This window comes from Muntiacus reevesi, chromosome 12 (assembly GCF_963930625.1).
Source record: "Muntiacus reevesi chromosome 12, mMunRee1.1, whole genome shotgun sequence".
Classification (NCBI taxonomy): domain Eukaryota; kingdom Metazoa; phylum Chordata; class Mammalia; order Artiodactyla; family Cervidae; genus Muntiacus; species Muntiacus reevesi.
In genome coordinates this window covers 34,648,985-34,671,396 of record NC_089260.1, presented here as the reverse complement: position 1 = coordinate 34,671,396, position 22,412 = coordinate 34,648,985, and the positions used below count along the sequence as shown (strand labels likewise).

Below are 22,412 nucleotides of genomic sequence, written 5' to 3'. Positions count from 1 at the left end.
TATTTCCATTTAACAAACAAGGAATCTCTTCTTCTTTTTTTTTTTTTGGTGAAGTGATGAAATGACTGTCCCAAAGCCCCACAAAGCTGAACTTCTGAAGAGAGACCTCAAACCTACACCAGTCTGTCTGATTCCAAAGTCCATTTGCTTTCCTCTCTATCAAACTGTTTCTGATACAGCTATAGTACAAAAAAAAAAAGGAACATTGCATGGCTTTTGTGTAAATGCCCATTCAGCAAGCAAAACTGTCCACAGAAATTGTTTCTATTCTCCCTAGAATAATAAGGATAAAGTTAACTAACTAGGAGTGAGAATTACAAAAGGTACAATGCTAAAAATGCTTACTTAACACTTCTAATTTATAAATTGACCCACCAATGCCTTCAAATGATGTAAGAAAAAAGTTATATACTAGCCACATGTCTAATCTATAGGAGAAATGCTTAAACATTTACATGTGGTTAGTCAATAAATGTTCACTGACAAAGGTCAAAATCCAACGTCACTACTTTGAGAGATAAAATGCAATAGAAATGGGTCTTACTTACGGTAGTAATAAAGACTGAGAGAAAAATATGTTTCAGACCATTAGATACTCATCTAATTTACTGAAGGGGACTCTCAGAAATGGCTCATTTCATCCCAAAAGGAATGGGAAGAGTTGGGTGACATGGCCTGTAACTCTTAGGATGATGTAGTCCTTGCCTTCTTCGCCAGCCTTATCTGATGTTACCCTCTTTCCTCTTTGAACATCAGCCATGCTGGTCTCATTTTTCGCCCCAAGGAATCACTCTATACCTCAAGATTGATACTCTTTACATGTGGCAATCTCTCTGACTGAGCCTTCCCACAACCAATGACCACATGTACCTACACTCCAGCCCTCTACACACACACACACACACCCCAATACCACCTTTCCACTCCAGCCTAATTTTGCCTCCTCCCTCCTTGGGCTTCCCTGATGGCTCAGCAAGTAAAGAATCCACCTGTAATGTAGGAGGCACAGGAGACACAGATTCATTCCCTGGTTGGGGGGAAGATCCCCTGGAGAAGGAAATGGCAACCCATTCCAGTATTCTTGCTTAAGAGAATCCCATGGACAGAGGAGCCTAGTGGGCTACCGTCCATGGGGTCACAAAGAGCCAGACATGACTGAAGTGACTCAGCATGCAAGCACCCTAAAGTGTAAGAGGAACTCATGGCAACAGTGGTGAGAAAATCACTCTGTCAGCTCCTGGAGTTACAGACTCAGGCATGTCACCTGTATTGGGGAATTACACATCTTGGAAAAGCATCTCCTGGTGTCCTCCTGGGCCCTTGTAGGGAAGGAACACTTGATCCTGAGACAACAAAGGACGAAGTATCCAGAACTGCCCATTATGAATGGCGTTCTCTCAAAGCCACCAACTCACACAGGCACAACCCTGCTTCTGCAAGTGGGAAGGGGACATCAGAGTTCAAGCTGAGCTGGGCTAGTGGGCCGGAGTCTGTTGTGTGAGCAGGTGGCCTAGGCCCCCAAATCACCCACCAGGATGGGACTGCCCTCCTTCTCCAGCCCAAGCCTATAGCCACATGGGGGAAGATATCCCTAGGGTCCAGATGAAGGGGAAGAAAAACACCTGAGCTTCTTTCTCGTGGCATGATGTGCTGTCACAAGGCAAAAAGGGGCAGCAGCTGTATTACACATGCTTTAGAGACACATTCAGAGTTGGCTGTGAAAGAGCAGTTAGGGAACATCTTCCTAATGGATGGAACTCTGAGTGGTGCAGCATGTCATACAGTTTGTTAAGAAAGCAAAGTGGCCCAAGGTGAGAACAACAGACTCATCTGCAGTGGGGAAAGGCCTGGTAAGCTGGCCAGGGCCCTCGAAAATAAAAGTTCAGAGACAAGGAAGTGTGGAGCAGGGAGATGGACATGTGGGATTAGGCGTGAAATGTGAAGTGCGACCTTTCTTTTATGTGGTCACGCCCACCAGAAGCATCCACATGGAAGATGACCTGGCCAGTTGATGCAAGCAATTAAAAAGCAAAGACATTACTTAGCCAACAAACGTCCATCTAGTCAAAGCTATGGTTTTCTAGTAGTCACATATGGATGTGACAGTTGGACTATAAAGAAAGCTGAGTGCCAAAGAATTGATGCTTTTGAACTGTGGTGTTGGAGAAGACTCTTGCGAATCCCTTGGACTGTAAGGAGATCAAACCAGTCAATCCTCAAGGAAATTAGTCCTGAACATTCTTTGGAAGGACTGATGCTGAAGCTGAAACTCCAATATTTTGGCCACCTGATGAGAGAACTGACTCCTTGGAAAAGACCCTGATGCTGGGGAAGACTGAAGGCAGGAGGAGAAAGGGATAACAGAGGATGAGATGGTTGGATGGTATCACCAACTCGATGGACATGAGTTTGAGCAAGCTCCAGGAGTTGGTGATGGAGTCCTGGCGTGCTGCAGTCCATGGGATCGCAAGGAGTCGGACACAACTGAGAGTCTGAACTCACTGATCTGGTTCCTGGCATGATGGGTACATGAATAGAGAGGCCATGGCTGGGAAGGTGAGTCTATGTCACGGCCCAATAGTGCAGACTCCCAACAGCCAAAGCTGATAAGCCTCTTATCCATATACATCAGAGGCCAGACAATGAAAACCACAATCACAGAAAACTAACCAAACTGATCACAAGGATCACAGCCTTGTCTAACTCAATGAGCCATGCCATGTAGGGCCACCCAAGACAGATGGGTCATGGTGGAGAGTTCTGACAAAACATGGTCCACTGGAGAAGGGAATGGAAAATCACTTTAGCATTCTTTCCTTGAGAACCCCATGAACAGTATGAAAAGCTGACCTACCTCTTGCCTTTTCTGAATGTTAAATGTGCCAGCAACAGAGACTGACTCTGAGACCCTGACATGGTGCTCTTCTCACCTGGTATCAAACTGATGAAACTCAGTTCCCATCTTCCTGGGAGGCATAAAGTTTTATTCTCACAAAATGGACACTCACTGTGAGTATGGATTTGCTTTTCCTCTCTGCAGAACCTCTGCCACTACCACTGTCCAGGGACTTATAGAATATGCCTGATTTATTGGCATCCACTCAACACAGCATCTGACCAAGGGACTAGCTTCTCAGCAGAGGACGAGCGGGAATGGGCCCGTGACCCTGAGTTGTCTCCTATTCTGCACCATCTAGGACCCGCTGGCCTGACAGCACGCTGGGATGGCTGGCTGAAGGCACGGCCTGGAGGAACCGCCCTGTGAGGATGTGTGGCCATACTTCGGGATGCAGTAGATACAATGAAGAAGAGTTTTCAACATGGTGTCCTGTCCCCATGGGAACAGTGGGAACCCAGGGTGGAAGGAGTTTCTCCTCTTACCATCGTCACTCCCAGTGACCTCGTGGAAGACTTTTCTAACTGCTGCCCCTGCACTCTGGACCCTGCATGATCAGAGGTCCCACTCCGGGGGGTGTACTCTTGCTAGAGGATCCGGCAAGCAGCCCACTGACCGTGAGCTACGGCTCCTACCTGTGTGCTTTGGATTCTTTGTGCTCAGGCATCAAAAGGTGAGAGGAGGGGTCACCATCTTGACAAGAGAAGGTGTGACTGCTGATACTCAGGAGGGCGGGAAGGAGTCTATGTGGAACTTGGGTGCTCTATTTGGGGTCCTAGACCCCTCGTGCCCAACTGTGCGTAAAATGGAGCAACACTGGCCTGAAAAGGATATAGTTACCCGAGGGCTTACAGTCCTTCAGGTGGAGGGGATTGGATTATACCACCAGGTAAACCGAAGAGACCAGCAGATGTGAAGTGCTGAGCAAGAGGAGTTTAAAACGGTCAGTGGAGCCGGGGAGGTGACCGGGACTAGTGTGGCTCTGAGGCCAGCTCCAGTCAGAGGGGCTGCAGTTTGTCTCTAGCCTCTCTAGCTCTGCTTCAGGAAGAGAGGTACACTGGGACCTTGGAGGAGCAACGCCCCACACATATAAGGTGGAGTGGATCCATGGGGTGCAAGAAGAGGTCTGGGGCATCTTCAGATGCGTGTGTGTCCCTTCTAGACATAACCTGACATTCCACTGCGAGGACCACAGTCAGCTGACAGCTTTGGCTTCAGTGGATTTGGAATCTACTGCTGAGGCTGGGCTAAGCCCATGTTCTTCTCCGGCAGCCCACAGCTGGTGATGGTGCAGCGTGGACTCTGGTACCTGGCCACTTTCACCAACACCAGAGTGATAGGGAAGGCTGTGCTCTGAAGCTTCACACTAGGCTGGCCAGGACTTTGTCACACTCTAAGACTTCTTTGCTTTATCTTACATCTTCCTTCTTTTAAAGGTATTGCTTCCTCCCCTTTCCCTTGGATAAAAGAAAACAAAACACAAAAACTCTTGTACTTCAAAATTCATCTTAGAACCCACGTCCCAGTGGCCTGGAGATGACATATATATATATGCTATTCTCATTCCCTTCTTGGCCACTAACATAATTATAATTATTGCATCAGGTTTCCCAGGTGGCTCAGTGGTAAAGAATCCGCTTACCAATGCAAGAGATGCAGGTTTGATCCCTGGATTGGGAAGATCCCCTGGAGAAGGGATAGACTACCCACTTCAATATTCTTGGGCTTCCCTGGTGGCTCAGCTGGTAAAGAATCCTCCTGCAATGCAGGAGACCAGGGTTCGATCCCTGGATTGGGAAGATCCTCTGGAGAAGGGAAAGGCTACCCACTCGAGTATTCTGCTGGAGAGGTCCATGGACTGTACAGTCCCTAGGGTCACAAAGAGTTGGACATGACTGAATGACTTTCATTTTCCAGTATTATAGCAAGGAAAATTTCATGGACAGAGGAGCCTGGCAGGTTGCAGTCTATGGGGTCGCAAAAGGGTTGGACATGGCTGAGCAACTGAGTACAGACACAATTCTTGCATCAGTTGTATAATCATTTCCTCACTGCTACTGTCCACTCCAACAAACTCTCTGAGACCCGCTCCCAGTCCTACCTTGTTCACCATCGTATTTTGAGAGCCTTAGGAAGGATCAGGCACATACTAGGTGCTCAGTCTATCTCCCTCCACCCTTGCCTGGACAGCCACACCTGTGTTTATATTTGGCCACGCTGGATATCTTATTCCAGTTCCTGCTCTGTGTGGGATGTGCGCATGAAGGTCTTCCACAACTTTGCTCATTGTTTTGGACAATGAAGGTTACTTATTCTAAGTCAGAGGGTCTCAAAGGTGAGTGTGCATCAGAAGCACTTGAAAAGCTTGTTAAAACAGACTATTGGGCCCCAACTCCAGAATTTCTGACTTAGATGTCTGGGTGGAACCTGAGAATCTGCATTCCTAACAAGTTCCCAGGTGATGACGGTGCTGCGGGGGAGGGACCACCCTTTGTGAACCACTTGCCCAAAGCCCTTGGCACTCCTCTGTTAGCGGAGGAGCCCATTCGCTTTCTGAGTTTTCTTCACATACTTTTGCTTCTCTGCCAATCTTCCCAACACTCACACACCCCAGAGTATAGCTCATCTGCCTTCAACACCAGTAAACTCAGCCTCAACTACAGCCTGAATCTTTTCAGCAGCAAGTTACTCTCTCCCACAGTCATATCTTCTGATCATGTTTTGCTTCTCGGCTCAGGATCAAACTTTCACTAAGTATTAAAAAAGAAAAAAACTACACTGTATGTAGAGGGATCTTCTTTTACACAATGGCAGCATGAAAAAAGGATAATAGTCACTCCATGCTTTAATTTTCTCATTTGTAAAAATGAGGACAACACTAGTTTTCCATAAGGTCAAACAGGCAAATAAATGTGACAAAAGAAAACAAAGCTCAGGACATTTTAAGATATCAAGTGATTTCTACACTAGGCAAATGATCACATGTGTGCCAGCTACACATTGCGGAATAAAGGGAAACCTTTAAAACTGTACAGGACCTTTTTTTCAGGGGATATCTTTTATTTCTCTAACATACATCTTTCCTTACCACTCCACCTCTCAGAAAAGGGAAAATAAATGTGATATCTCCTGTTTAAAGTCAGGTGAAATGATACCACGCTTATGGCAGAAAGTGAAGAGGAACTAAAGAGTCACTTGATGAAAGTGAAACAGGAGAGAGAAAAAGCTGGCTTAAAACTCAACATTCAGAAAACTAAGATCATGGCATCCGGTCCCATCACTTCACAACAAATAGATGGGGAAACAATGGAAACACTGACAGACTTTATTTTCTTGGGCTCCAAAATCTCTGCAGATGGTGACTGCAGCCTTGAAATTAAAAGATGCTTGCTCCTTGGAAGAAAAGCTATGACCAACCTAGAGAGCATGTTAAAAAGTAGAGACATTACTTTACCAACAAATGTCTGTCTAGTCAAAGTTATGGTTTTTCCAGTAGTCATGTACGGATGTGAGAGTTGGACTATAAAGAAAGCTGAGTGCCAAAGAATTGATGCTTTTGAACTGTGGTGTTGGAGAACGCTCTTGAGAGTCCCTTGGACTGCAAAGAGACCCAACCAGTCCATCCTAAGGGAAATCAGTCCTGATTATTCATTGGAAGGGCTGATGCTGAAGCTGAAGTTCCAATATTTTGGCCACCTGATGCAAAGAACTGACTCATTGGAAAAGATCTTGATCCTGGGAAAGATTAAGGGCAGGAGGAGAAGGGGATGACAGAGAATGAGATGGTTGGATGGCATCATCAACTCGATGGACATGAGTTTGAGCAAGTTCCGGGAGTTGGTGATGGACAGGGAAGACTGGCGTGCTGTAGTCCACAGGGCTGCAAAGAGTCAGACATGACTGAGCAACTGATCTGAACTGAACTGAAATGGTATTATTACTTCTCCATCAAACACAATAAGAAAAATCATCTCAAAATTAAAATCTGTTTCTTTCCCCAAATTAGAAGGGGGCAAGTTTTTAGCACTTCCTGTATGTTATTGTGTGCATGTGTATATGTGTGTGTTCTCAGTCATGTCTGACTCTTTGTGACCCCATGGACTATAGCCCACCAGGTTCCTCTGTCCATGGGATTTTCCAGGCAGGAATACTGGTGGATTGCCATTTCCTCCTTCAGAGAATCTTCCTGACTCAGGGATCGAACCTGCATCTCCTGCATTGACAGGCAGATTCTTTACCACTAGCACCACCTGGGAAGCCCAATATATGTTATAACATATTATATTGTTATTTCATCATTTACACCAACACTAGAAAAAATACGGACGACATCAGTCATGGATGCTAATGAAATCTCATGATCAGAGAAGGTATACATATTGTAGGTAACATCCCACAATGAACAGGTCTAGAAAATAATTTCTCTATCAAAATGCATTTTTGCTTCCTTCATGCATCGCATACAGGTGACAGACAGTAAACAATTATCATGGGGGGAAGCAATAATTTTTTAAGCAATTAATGTTTAACAATTCCAGAAGGCAGCAATTAAAAATTGTTACCATCTGGTGACAACTGCATGATACACATGGTTCAAAAATTCTCCTGGCTGAGTGTATGAAATAAATTACAAAACCTATCAAAAGCAACCATGTGGTCAGAAATGACTAGGAATGCAGAATATCACAAAAGAAGAGGGGAAAGGGTGCCCTTTCTAAATACTATGTAAGAACATAAGCAAATTTCTTGAAGGCAAGAGTTGGCTGTGTGAAACTACACCCACTATATGACAAGATGGCACTAATAACCACCATACTGGGTACTGTGTGTTGCTGTCCCCAGCTTTCTCTCAGTAAAAGTGGACTGCTGCTGCTGCTAGGCTGCTTCAGTCGTGTCCGACTCTGTACGACCCCTTAGACGGCAGCCCACCAGGCTCCGCCGTCCCTGGGATTCTCCAGGCAAGAACACTGGAGTGGGTTGCCATTTCCTTCTCCAATGCATGAAAGTGAAAAGTGAAAGTGAAGTCGCTCAGTTGTGTCCAACTCTGCGACCCCACGGACCGCAGCCCACCAGGCTCCTCTGCCCATGGGATTTTCCAGGCAAGAGTACTGGAGTGGGGTGCCATTGCCTTCTCCGAAAAGTGAACTACTCTAACTAAAAACCCATAAGATGAACTCTGCAGGTGACTTATGGAACAGACTGGTCATTTCAACTCTCCCTTTAATAAAGTGGTTTAATTAAAAAAAAACAAAACATGTTTTATTGTATGAACATCAGATACAATGCAACAAAAATTGGGAAGAAATATAAGTTTAGAAAGCCTAATTAAACCTAATAAATTTAGAAACAATATTAATGCTTGGGCTCAATACCAAAGATAAGACTTAATATGAGCAAAAGAGAAAAATAGGATATGAACATACATCTAATAAAACCAGGAGTGATATCAGAAACATATTTAAACACTGGTAGGACATATGCCTCAACCAGTTAGAGATAATGCTGAGCATTGCAGGATCCTAGAGACTCACTACTTTTCCAGATATTGACTTTTTATTTGTTGACCTATTAGGAGGTCCAGGAAGGTCCCAAAGAAAGGGTCAGGTTATAGAGATTAGGAAGAGGCAGTAGGTTAGGGTAAAATCTATATATTAACTAGTACCAAAGTACCAGTGGAGCTGTTCTGCTGGTACATATTGGCCAATTACCATCCTCAAGTCTGATATTAAAAGAGCTTGGTAGCATTCTCCAACATGAAGGATTGACTGATTCATTCATGCGTTATTATAAGAAAGTCAGGCATTTAGAAAAAGGCGATTAAGCATCTATAATATTTATAATTTAAATAGGGATTTTTGATCTTCCTTGAGCAATAGTTAGAAATCTTTTCTCATCATTAATGAGAATCAAGGCAAACATGCAGAAATACATTGTATCAGCAACCTAGGAAATAGGACTTTATAAGTTTCAAACTGCAAGCCTCAACATGTTTAAGGAGTTTGATGATTTACTGATCACTTACTATAAGGTGAACATTTTACAATACACGAATTCCATTGTTCCTTAACAACATCTGGTGAGGCTAGTATTATTACTATCATTTTATAGAAATGAGGCTCAGTATTTTGCCCAAGGCTACTTGGTTAGTAAGCAGAACCAACTAATCTCAAAGCCTGGGCAGGATTATAACCATCGCACTTCAAGTCCTCCTTAGCTGGCCCTGGCTGACTGAAAGGGCAGTCACATTTGCTAGACTTCACTGCTGATAACATCTGAGATGATGCTCCTCAGTATGGTCTATAAACAAGACAAGAACAAATATTTTTTTCTTGCTGCTGAATAAAACACTATCACACTCGAAAGAAACATATACAAAGCGTGACTGAAGGTCTGATTTAAGTTTCTAACTGCCAAAGTGTGAAAGAAACCTAGTGGTGGTTCTTCATGAACCTTATTTAACTGATCACCAATGGACTGCCATTCATGCTCCACTGGGCCATTTACAGATAACCCCAGAGAATGAATGACCACAAGCACGAAAGAGATTTGACTACACGACTCGAGAAAAAGGAAATGTAAGTTGACCCAATATAATGGTATCATAATTTTTAAAATGGTGTCAATTGCAAATTCATTTCTTTAAATGTATCTACTCTTGCTAATCTAGGACAGACATTGAAAATAAATACAAAAAAACCTCTTGGCTTTTCTAAATTTTCTGAAGAGTAGAATATAGAGCTACTTGTTTTCTGAAAAGAATATATGTATTTGGTATCTGAAGCAGGAATCAATGGAAAACTTTAAGATAAATGGCATAGCATCCATCTCCCAAAAGCATCTGTTCAACAATTCAATAACTGTAATGTGATTCATTTGTTGTACACAACAAAACCGTCTTTGCAGAAAGGTCGTCTAACTCATAAGGGAGTAACAGAGAGATGGCTGAGTTATGTCAGTGCCGGAATTGCAAACTGGGACCCTGCTGTCCAGATGGGCCAGCCACGCGGCAACACAGCATCCTCTGTGCTCTGACCTCTCCTCTCCCACTAGAGGCAATGGATAGAACCAGAGATCTGGCATCTCAGGACAGAGCAAGATGCTCATAAGTTTCTCGCATTTTCTGGAAAGAGATATAAAGACCCCTTACCAGGAAATTCCAATTGGCATTAATCTGAGTCACCATGCCAGATAGGAACACGCCCAGGAAGAGAAGGGAACAGACGAAAGCTGTCACAGACACGAACATGACCCATCCTTGCAACAGAGGTAGAGGAACATTGGAGGAGGCGACGAGTATCCACACGAGTCCTCCGAACACCTGCAGAGGAAAAGAAACACAGTGACAGATTTGGGCACAGAACCGGACCTGCCTGCATCAGGCTTCCTCGCTGCCTTAGTTCCTCCCCAGGCCCCTGCATGTGTTCCTGAAACCCCGCCAGTGACTTGTCTCCATCATTACTAGAGATGCCTTCTCTCAGCTGCAAGCCAGAGTTTCTGCTTGGGGGCCTGATCTGACTCCACACCTATTTCTGAACCTGCCTTTCTGTTGGACTCTTGTCCTCAGCCTATGACCAGGCTCAGCATGCTTTCACCATCTAAAAGTATTCTCCTTTAAAAGAATTTGAAAAAGAATAAATATATGTTTGTGTATTATATAACTGCATCACTTCGCTATACACTAAAACTAACACAACATTGTTAATAAACTACGCGCCCCACCAAAAAAAGTTTAAGTATTTCCCTTTGACCTTGGTGCCTCTCTATTTTCCTAAGGATTTCTCTTTTCAGTTCACCGTTTTTGCACATTTATCTCTACACCTCCTCTCCTTATTACCATCTACTGCCTTCTGCTCTCATCACTTCTCAGAGAGACTATTAGCAAAGATCAGCCATAAATTTCTAACCTGTCACTTCTCATGGCCATGCTTCAGTCCTTATCATGACCTATTTGCTCAGGTGAGATTATTGCCTATACATGGTGACTCAGATGGTAAAGAATCTGCCTACAATGAAGGAGACATGGGTTTGATCCCTGAGTTGGGAAGAGCCCCTGGAGGAGGGATCAGCTACCCACTCCAATATTCCTGCCTGGAGAATTCCATGAACAGAGGAGCCTGGTGGGCTACAGTCAGTCCATGGGGTCGCAAAGAGTCGGACATGACTGAGCGACTAAACGCTAACTAACTGAATAGCTGTAGCTACAGTACATGATTGGAGAAGGAAATGGCAACCCACCCCAGTATTCTTACCTGAAGAATCCCATGGACAGAGGAGCCTGGCAGCCTACAGTCCACGGGGTCAAAAGAGTTGGACACGACTTAGCAACTAAACAACCACCACTGTACATGATAGAAAACAATAAAATTTTTCATCACTTATTGATGCTCTTCTACATGTTGGACATGAGAATAAGTACTTTAGATATTTATACACCTAATATTCAATAAATACCTACTGTCTGGCACTGTGCTGGGTGCAAGGCATAAAATGGTAAACGATGGTCTCAGCCATCACAGAGTTCACAGTGTCTTATAGGAAAGAGGAAATTAAGCAAGTCTCTCAAATGCTGCTTCACATGTGGCACAACTGGGCAAATGCTGGGTGCTAAATCCAGATGTGAGAAGTCAGAAAACACTGCCTAGAAGCAACAACTCAAAGGAGAGTGCTCGGGAGAAGGGCAGAGGGCAGAGGAGGTTGTTTCAGGGCAGGAGGTAAATCTTGGGATGATTTGGGGCGGGGGGGCTGAGAAACAGCCTGGCAGAGCTGAAGGGCAGAGCTCAGGGTGATGGAGCAGCAGGCTGGCCCATGACAGCTAAAGAACGGATAAGAAAAATACCCAGATTTACAGCTGGGGCAAGTAGCAGTGAGAAAACACAGGAGGAGGAGTGAGCGGGTGAAGACAGTTTTATGAATCTGACAGCAACTGTCTCCTCCATGCTACCACCAAAGAGATAAAGGCTAGGGACTTTCCTGGTGGTCCAGTGGTTAAAACTCCTCCCTGGTGGGGAACTAAGATCCCACATGTCACACGGCCACAAAAAGAGAGAGAGAGAGATAAAGCCCACACATCCTTTACAGGGTATTCCAGGCCCTTTATGAGCTAGCCTGTCTTTTTCATACTTGTCTCTTGCCACTAAGCCCCTCACACCTTCAGTTCAGTTCAGTTCAGTCACTCAGTCGTGTCCAACTCTTTGTGACCCCATGAGTGGCAGCACGCCAGGCCTCCCTGTCCATCACTAACTCCCGGAGTTTACTCAAACTCAAGTCCATCGAGTCGGTGATGCCATCCAGCCATCTCATCCTCTGTTGTCCCCTTCTCCTCCTGCCCCCAATCCCTCCCAGCATCAGGGTCTTTTCCAATGAAATCAACTCTTCGCATGTTACGTTACAGCAAAAGAAATGAACAGTCCAGAGACAAAGCTCTTCCACATTTGAGTGACCTGACTTATGTTGGCCCAGAATATTGTTCCTTCCCTATGTGTACTTGAGAAACGCCCATGCATAGCTCGCCCTGGATAGCACATCAACCAGAAGGTCTTTCCTGAGTGCCATCCCACATTCAGGCCACCTTCCAGCCCTCTGGGTGAACTCCCTATTGTGGATTTGTTACATGGATGAGAAACACTGTATTAATAATTAATGCCCCTGGCTTTCAGTCCAACTGTACTACTAGACCTTCTTGGCAGCAGGCTGTCTTATATGTCTCTGTATCTAATACCGTTTATTTATCTACATGTTAATTCTTTCCTAACTCTCAGTCAGGCACTGTGCCGAATTTGGCAATGAAAAACCTAAGTTATAGATGTATCCTAGAGACAGTAACAGGCAAGTGGGAATCAATCCCCAGCCCCACACACAATACAACAATATAAGTGACGTCACAGAAGCAGGTTATGTCTGGTGTATGGAAGGCTCTTAGATATTTGCTTCATGAACAAGCAAGCTCTTGTTTCCCATGGGAGAACAACTGGAGCACCAAATACTAAAAAAATAAAACCATAATCATATGAATCTTGCTAGATAATATCCAACTTGCTCATTAGAAATTAAAAATAAAAGCATTAAGTTTCTAAAAAAAAAAAAAAAAAAGAGGCCCACACAATGCATTAGTACTTTGAAAGCCATTTTGGAAAGTCTAAGTTATCACTTGAACAATAATAATGAAAGAGCCAGTCTAATAAATAGATAATAATGTTGTTATATCTCAAGTGCTAATTCCAAAACAAACATGAACAATCAACCTGGAAAGTTTTATGAAGTAAATCTAAGTCATGAATATTAATACATATTTTTTAAAAATGTAACCATAACCTTAGTAACTATGAAAGAAACAGTGTTCCTGGTAAAAGATTCTCTGGTCTTTCTTACTGTTTAATACATATTTGAAGGCGATAAGATCTTGCATATTTTCTTTTTTCTCAGCCTCTTCTTCTCGGTACATTGTTTTTACTTCCCCCCTACAAATAGGCAACATTATTTTAAATACTGTTTATGAAATATACATCACTACTAAATATCTATTAATTGAAGAATCATTTCTTGAGACTCCAGGTGCCAAAATAAAGGATAATAAAGAACAACGTGCCACTGTCCACTGGGGACAGGCAGACTCAGAAGGAGAAGTGTCATTATGCAATACAGAGGTTATGATCACGTGACACCTCTAAAAAAGACTCTATATGATCTCTTGGAATTAAGCATAACATGTCATAAACCTGGACTGGACCTCAAACTGGCCAGCCTCAAATCTGAGGACACTGAGAAAAGAGGTGAAAAAAAAAAAAGGCAAGGTTCTGTCTCTAGGAGCTCTAAATAAGGGAGAAATAGACACCATCAAATCTGATTCAGGAGCAGATTGTGGTGAGTGCTATAAAAAGAGCTCAACGCTGTGTGCTCCGGGAGATGGGGAGAGGGGAGAAGGAGCAGAAGGGGAGGAATCCAGAAGGCAGGCCGGGGAGGCAGGCTCTGAAGCAGGCTTGCAAGGCAGGTGAGGGCTGTGACTGGGGATGCTAACGTGGCACAGTAGAGATGAACTGTCCTTGTCAGACTCGAAACCACTGTCCTTCCCATACCTCAAAGGCTAGGAAAGGGAACTAAGTGTGTATATGAGAAGAGAACAGACTTGCGTTCCTGTCTGTGATGTGGGTATGGCTGGAAAGAGGGGAGAGGAGGCAGGAAGGAGTATGAATGCCTTCCCCCCCCCCCACAAATGTTTTTTGCACACGTGTGCGTGCACACACACCCCCACACTCTACATCCTTAGATCAGAGATTCTGTGAAACCCAGATTTAAGTCTTGCTCACTGCAGTAGGTAGAGGATGGGCCAGAGAAGAGAGTTAAGCCCACTCTGGAGATCCACCTTCCTCACTGCAAGACTGTCACATTGGTGAACAGGTCCGCAGGGCCTTGACACAGTATTTCTCCTCACTCCACAATACACTACCTCTTCTTTTTGCCAAAAGCTATTCTTCTCCTGAGCATCCAAATATGGCTCCAACTTAAAAAAAAAACAAAAAAAAAAAAAACTGAGCCTTCACTGACATGACCAATGTTGAGTATATTCTCTTCACCTGATTCACACCTCCAGGTATTCCTTAGTTCAGAGTATTTACCAGCCACGTTAATTATCAGCATCCCTGTTCGGTAGAGGTGACTCTGGGGGGAGCTTTGTTCTTAGAAGTGAAAAGCAGAACACAAAAATGGTTAAAATCTGAGGGAGAACAGTTGGCAACATTTTGCAGCAACTGGAGTGTGCACATGGCCTGAAGAAGTGGGGAATGCCGGTTCACCGGTGGTGTGTGTGTCTTGGATCTGAGTCCACTTCTGACCTCTTGTCTATTATGGCCTTCCACCGCTCTCTGGTGTCCTAAAAAGACTGATGATTACACACAAGACTCCCTAAGGCACCACCTTTTGAAATTTCTTCCAGGAATAAAGTCAGGGCTCATGACTTTGAATCTCAGCCCTGACAAGAAGACAAGCCGACTTCCAGGTAATGCAAAAGTAAATACCTCTTCAAGCAGGTATCAGTCTTCCCCTCTTACCCCTTGTCTCCTGAGCTCAAATTTAAGTGTCCTTGGCACGCACCTAAGTGCTCAAATACACCCCGAGTTGCCGTGACTAAGTTGCTAAAGCCACGGTCTCCTTTGTGACTTAGTCTATGCTCATCACTCAGGTTGGCTCCTGCAGGCCAGAGGGTGTGACCTGGCTGAAGCCTTGCCATAAGAAAACCGTGCAAGTATTCATCCACACATCACACCAAACTGAACCCTCACAGTTGGAGCTAAAACATGTTTTCACTAGAAACTGTGGACAGACAAAAATACGTAACCCCACAGGAAACCATGGTCTTGAGTAACCAGTAATTCTGGCTGCATGGACTACAGACTTCTCAACTTGGCTTCTATTTGGATGGTCTTCCTACGTCCCCAAAGGATTCCTTTTGCAAACACCCTTTTTCTTTTCAAATGTCACATTTCCTAACAGTGTGCTTTTAAACATGCCCTCCGACAACTTAGCTAATAATTTCCAAATCACTTTGACACCTTCATCTTAGTATACTCTTATTATTCACTAAATAAACAGGCCAATTCCTATGCTGACCTATTTTCAGTCAATATTTGGAATGAGACCAGGGAAAGGTAAGTGAAGCTGAAGGTATGAAGGGCTGGTCAGACTGCCCCTCCTGGGAAACACTTCAATATTGCGAACTTTCTGTATGTAATGCAAAACACTCTCTTTCCAATTTTCCTACTATTTACATATTGGACATTTCATCACTTTATATCAGGGGAATGAAAAAACCAGAATGCCTAGAGGAAAAAATGTCTCCCAACCTGGCTTACAGAGTTAGCTTGAGTATGAGGTTAAAGCTGATGAGGCTAAGAGAAATATGAGCTAGTATTTACCTAGCTCTTGTGTTCCAAGCACTGTTCTGAGGGTTTTATTTGTACCAACTTAAGCCTTACAAACACTGAGAGATAAGCACTATTATTATTCCCATTTTATAGATAAACTATTCGAGATAGAGTCATTAATAACTTGCTCTAAATTATACAGTTAATAAATGTTAGACCTGGGATCTGAACTTATACTCTTAACATTATGCTAGTCCAGCCCCCAAAAGTCTAATGGTTATTCCAGAGCAGTTTTTGTAATTTGGCCACAGATTGACTTGGGGTAAAAGGCCACACTGATTCTCCAAAATCAAATCAAATTGGGTAGGTAAGTGCATATACACTTTTTCTGTATACAGTCATATACAGTCTTCAATGTCCATCAGAATCACAAAGGGGTTTGAAGGCCTCCAAAAGTTCAGAACACCTTATCTTCCTGATAATCTTCCCTATTTCAATGGATGCTGGCTAATTGGGTTCCTGCACATGAAACAATATGGTTAAAGGATATTTAACATGTTCAGACTATTTATCTTCTAGTGAATAGATCACCTATAACTCCGTTTTATATACAACATGTGTTCCAAAGAATATTTTTAAGTGGAATATACTTCAGTCAACAGATACAATAACTGATACATGTATTTTCAAGGCAGCCCATAAAAGTGCAAAGTCATTCACGATGTGACTGCAGTCCAGTGGGGACAGCATGGGGGAGACTGCTGGCAGCCTCTCCAAGCCCACCCTCTCCCCTGCAGTGCTCCTCTCCCTGCCACCCTCTCTCTGCACTGCAGCCTCTGCCCCTCTTCCCCTGCACACGAAGAGGCCATCACACTGGTCCATGCTTCTGCCCAGCATGCTGCCTTCGGACTTTTGATGGATAACAGAACTCTGCTACCAAGTCTTAACAGAGAGACTTCCCTGACTGGTTGAAATCAGAGGCTCACATGCATGTTTTGCCCACTGGATTGTGAGATCAGAGTGGGCCACATTGCCTAAAGATCTCTGGATGCTCAGAACCCAGGCCAGCACTTTATACGGAGGATGCTCAACTGCATTCTCTTTGCAATGAATGGAAACTCACCAGTGTGTGTAATAGATGGTTCTAGAGGACAATGCTCCAGAAGAGCAGCTTGAGGCGCTGGGAACACACTGCTGTCTGGAGCTTGGCTCATTCCTTGGTACATGGTGGGTGTTCACAAAGAGGCATGAAGACTCGGGAAGCAGGAACATGTCCTTCTCAATTTTTAAGTTATTATTGGCAACACCCACAGCCTCGCACAAGATCTTAGGAGCCTAGGGTGGCAAGTTATGGGGAAGCTGGCACCTTTTGAAATCTAGCTCATGATCCCTCTCTCAATCTTTCTAATTCTTCAGCTGAGCCCAAGATTTTATTCAGTTTACCTATTCTACTGCAATGGCCATAGAACTAGTGACCAGAATACTGCTTGTCTTACGCCTTGCCCCATCCACCCTGGCTCCTTCCCATCAATCACCATCTGCCTTCTCACCACGCTGATTTCCACTCAAACTGGTCCTGGACTAGCCCTGGTACAGTTTTCAGAGGCAAACATTGTCACAGCATTTTGTTTGTTTTGTTTTTAATCAGGGAAAAAAAGGGACAAATTCTGAGAAGCAACAAGAAATGACATCTATAGAAAAGCCCTAATGCAAATGAGGATTTGCTATTTCAGTTTATATTTGAAAGATTTAAAAATACATTTGACAATGTCATAAAGAATTAGACTTTTTACTTGTCCATTCTGACCTAAACTTCCATTTTGGTTTCTCAAATAGCTGCTACTAACCCTAAAATGGAAAGCCCACATTACAGGAGAGATGTATGTTCTGGCTCTTTTTTATTCTTATTTATAATCACCCTTGATTTTTAAAATATGTTTTTCACATGTTTATAGGTAACAAGTTATCCTCCAGGTTAAAATGTTCATGCAAAAATATCAATGCTTCAGCATCAACAAGGACTGTACAAGTCATTGCCTCTTATCTTTTTTTTTTCACCTCCCTTGTTCTGAAAGTTATTATAAAAAAGTTAGGAATGTTGTCTGTGGTGACTATTCAAGGGCATGGCCCTTTTCACATAAAATAGGACACAGCAAAGTCAAGTAAACTATAAGCTGCTGAAGAAGAGTCATGACATTTTAGAAGCTGGGCAATAATAAGTGCTGGAGAAGGTGCGGAGAAAAAGGAAAACTCCTACCCTGTTGTCGGGAATGTGAATTGGTACATCCACTATGGAGAATAGAATGGAGGTTCCTTAAAAAACTAAAAATAGTGCTCCCAGATAATCTAGCCATCCTACTCCTGGACAAAAATCCTTAGAAAACCATATTTTGAAAAGATAAATGCACCCCAATATTCATTGCAGCATTATCAACAATAGCTAAGACATGGAATCTGTGTTGACAGATGAATGGATAAAGAAGATGTGGCATATACACACAACGGACTCAGCCACAGAAAGAATAAAATAATGCCATTTGCAGCAACATGGATGGACCGAGAGATGATCATACTAAGTGAGGTAAGCCAGAACGAGGAAGACAAGTATCATATGACACTGCTTGTATGTGGAATCTAAAAAATGATAAAAATGAACTTACTTACAAAACAGAAATAGACTCACAGATGTAGAAAACAAACTTATGGTTACCAAACAGGAAAGTTTGGAGGGATAAATTAGGAGATTGGGATTAAAATATATACACTACTGTAGAGCATCAATAAGGATCCACTGTATCACACAGGGAACTCTACTCAATATCTTGTAATAACCTATAATGGAAGAGAAAGTAAAAAAATATGTACACTTATATATGGAGAAGGACATGGCAACCCACTCCACAATTCTTGCCTGGGAAATCCCATGGACAGAGCAGCCCAATGGGCTACAGTCCATGGGGTCACAAAGAGTTGGACATGACTTAGTGAGTAAACAACAGCAACAATACTTATATATCTGTATAACTGAATCACTTTGCTGTTTATATGAAACTAACACAACACTGTAAATCAACTATCTATATTTCAATAAAAGATTTCTAGTTTCCTCTCCAATATTTTATTATTAAAAAAAATAATCATACAGAAAAGCAGACTGGATTTTACAGTGAATACCTACACCACCTCAATTTTTCCATTTAGCTTTTATCATTCTCTTTTTTATTTTTTTTTAAATTATGAAAGTATGAAACACATTGACAGGAGACTTGGAAAATACAGAACAATATTACACATAGTTTCACTATATATCACGATTATTTTTTAAGTAGATAAGTTAAGATTTTTAATTGGAATTTCAATATCAAACTCTCAAAAATTAATAGCAAGAATATACAGAGAAGTAGAAGACTATAACAGACCTGAAAAGCACTGTGAATGAATTCTACATGAAGAATTATACAATTTTCACATAATGGTATAAATAAAAATGTTTTAAATAAAATGTTTCCTTTCTTCTAGAAAGAAATTGGACAAGACTTTAAGCAGGCATACTTCAAAGCTGCCCTTCCCCACTCCAGTCAGTTTCTCTGAAATATTTTCACACACTCTTCGGTTTGCCCGACAGAGCAATCACACAGCGTTTGTTAAGTACTGCGCATGCGTGGTATTGGGTACACCAGCCTGGCTCCTGTCTCCTGTCATTACAGTCTTTCCTATTCAGTTGTATCAGTGCAGACAGACTCCATCCACGGTGCTACCACCAGGTACAACATTCCTATTGGACACCACAAGACAAATCTCCTCTTCTTAACCTTTTCCTTTGGAGCTCAAGGTCAAGGTTATCAGCAACCTGGTTTAAAGTTTCCCATATTTCAGTTCTTCCTATTTCTTATGGAGCTGCCAATCAGGGCAAATGACTGCTGAAAATAATCTTTGGCAGGGGCTTTTTTTTTTTTCTCTTATGAAGTTTTAAACACTCCTTTCTCACGGATAGAGATTCTCAACTCAGAGGCAAAGGAAAAATCTTACCTAAGAATTAAAATCCTTTTAACATGGGAAATATACCCACAGATAGCCCCATCTTCACCACTGTATACACACAACGTACCTTTGCAACCATTATCTATTTTCTGGTCGAGAGAGGAAAACTCTACACAGTCAAATATTTATGTGTTAGTCCATCTATAGTCAAAACTGTGGGTTGAAAATAACCTGAAATCCTTGCCATAGATTTATCTGCGTGACTGCACATGCCTGCTGCATCGCCCATCCCTCTCCATCATCCTTTCATTAACATTTTGTTTTTCTGGTATAATTCCTCTGTGTTATATATTATACTCAAGTTTGGTCTGGGATCATTTCAGGCCACGTCCAAACTTTACATCATGGTTGACCTTCTAAACATCAAGTGTGTGTCTCTTCTCCGCTTCTTTTCTTTGTCATACTTCTGGTTTGCATTATCCCTCATTCAAACTACTGCAATAAGCCCCTTAGCGATCATCCCTGCCTTCAACCTCTGCACGTTATGACCAACCTTCACTACTCAAAGATTTCTACAACACAAGTCTGATCAAGTTTATCTCTGTCCTTCAGCAGCTCCCCATCACAGACAGAATAAATGTTATGCCTTGGCTGATCATTTCTCAGCAAACCACACCTTGAACTCTACCTGCCCTTTTTCCTTGCCTGCCACCTTCCCATGAGTCATGTAAAAAAACACACGTCGAAAAACATTAATCGTTGCCTGAACCTCTATGCCATGGTCTTTCTTGTCTCTGGGGTTTGCATATATTCTCGCTTCTACCTGGAATTCTCTTTCCCAATTTTTTTTCCTGTCTATTGAACCTCTACTCATACTTTCAGGTTAAACTCAAATGTCACCGTCCCACTGTAGCTGCCTGATATGACCTTCCCAGTGGCCAGATGCACTCCACCCTGGTTTTCAACAGTACTTTTCATAAACCAATTTTATCACTTCAAACATAGCATTATAATTCTTTCCTGGCTTTTACTTCACTGTATAGGAATTTCTTTTAAGAGCAGGAGTTATGTTAATTATCCTATTTTCAGGGCATAAAAGAAGGTGTGATACATAGCTGGTTCTTAGTCATTTGTGGAATACATGAAAATGATTGTGGCATCCTAAACATTGTAGTTGGAAGCCTATGAATAAGAGTCTTAGACTATCTCACATAAAGAAAGATGTTCAGGATTTTCCTGGGGAATGCAGATGGTTTCCTAAACACTGAAACTGTGAAACACACTGAATACGATAATGACCTTTACTCTTTCCCATGTTTAATACATTCGTACTTCTGATCTTCTTGTGCATTATTTTAATACAAGACAAGCTCATTAAGGACAAGGACCAGAAACAGCTTGCTCAGCCCAAAAATTCAGATGCTCCAATGGCATCTTCCTAAACAGACCTGACTGGGGAGTGCTTTGCCTATAGTTCATTTTCCATGGTTGAGTCTTTCTTCCCTGAATGGTAGTTATTTGCGGACATATCCTCTCAACTAGGTTATAAGCTCTTTCAGGTGAGGCAGGGTCTAAACATCTTTGTTCCTAGAATGATGTCTTGTGCACGATAGATATTCACTAATTACCTGGTGAATGATTTGGAAAACATTAATTCAGGAACCACAGAATCAAAGCATTAGATTTTGAAAATGATAACTTTTGAAGGCTTCCCATCTTAAACTAAAAAGCTTTGCTTTGCAAAACTAACTTAGTATTAAACTCTTCATAGCAAGCACATGTTGGTAAGAACAGCTGAATGCAAAATGCCAGAGGAGGACAACTTAGGTGTCTAAGAGTTGCACTATCTCCACCTGGGAACCCAGCACTATAAATTACTTTACCTGGTGTTTGGAGGCTGACAATACCTGTATCTTCTGAGTTATCTCCCCAACAACTGCCTTACACTTGAGAGATTGTGAATATGGTACCATAAGGTGAATTGAAATCAAATCATCAGAACAAAGTTACTGCTTAGTGTGAGACATGAACTCCAAGATCATAGTTTCATCAACGATTGATAGCCCAGCCCGTCTTTGTCAGGTTTGGTTTTCAAGTGTTCAGTTTTGACAGCACTAGGACATAAAGAAATTGCAAGGACAAGTAGGTTGATAGAAGGTCAAAATTAAGGAGTCTGGGCATATTTAGAAACCTTGGCAGAAGCTCAAATAAGGGGTCGCCAGAAAGGAGATCAGCAGTTTAGAACTTCTTCTCACATTAATTTACAGAGAGAAATTTCTGAAGAAGAGCCATGGGAGGCTCAACAATTTCAAGGGATCAGAACATTAGAGGGAAATTAAGAAATCAAGGACCAAAGGTGCTTTAAAAGTGTCTCCTTTGCTCATATCTGTGCACGTTCTCAGTGTGGACTTTCTAGATAGGAAGAAGGGATCAAGGAGGTCTCCATCTCAGCTCTCTTAAAGCATATAATCCAATAGTGCTAAGTGGTACATGATGAGGGCCAAGAAGGAGCTATAGTTTGGTTCCAATGTGGTCTCTGCTTTCTCTAAGGTCACCACTTCCATTGAAATATTTTGGTCCTTTTATTTTTCGTGGATTGGGTTGGGAAAGAGGGATGTTGATATCAAGTGAAAGGTAATGGGGGGCTCAGATTTAAACCTATCAAGATATTTCGCCAC

The 22,412-nt window shown here is 42.5% G+C and overlaps 1 protein-coding gene across 1 annotated transcript in view; it reads right to left on the bottom strand.

Moving 5' to 3' along the window:
• Positions 1 to 22,412, bottom strand: part of MAL2 (mal, T cell differentiation protein 2) — a 30,480-nt gene that overhangs the window by 4,484 nt on the left and 3,584 nt on the right. Inside the window, exon 2 of the mRNA XM_065903299.1 lies at positions 10,044 to 10,214. Within this exon, the coding sequence (XP_065759371.1) occupies positions 10,044 to 10,214 (171 nt within the window). The remainder of the gene's footprint in view (positions 1 to 10,043; positions 10,215 to 22,412) is intronic.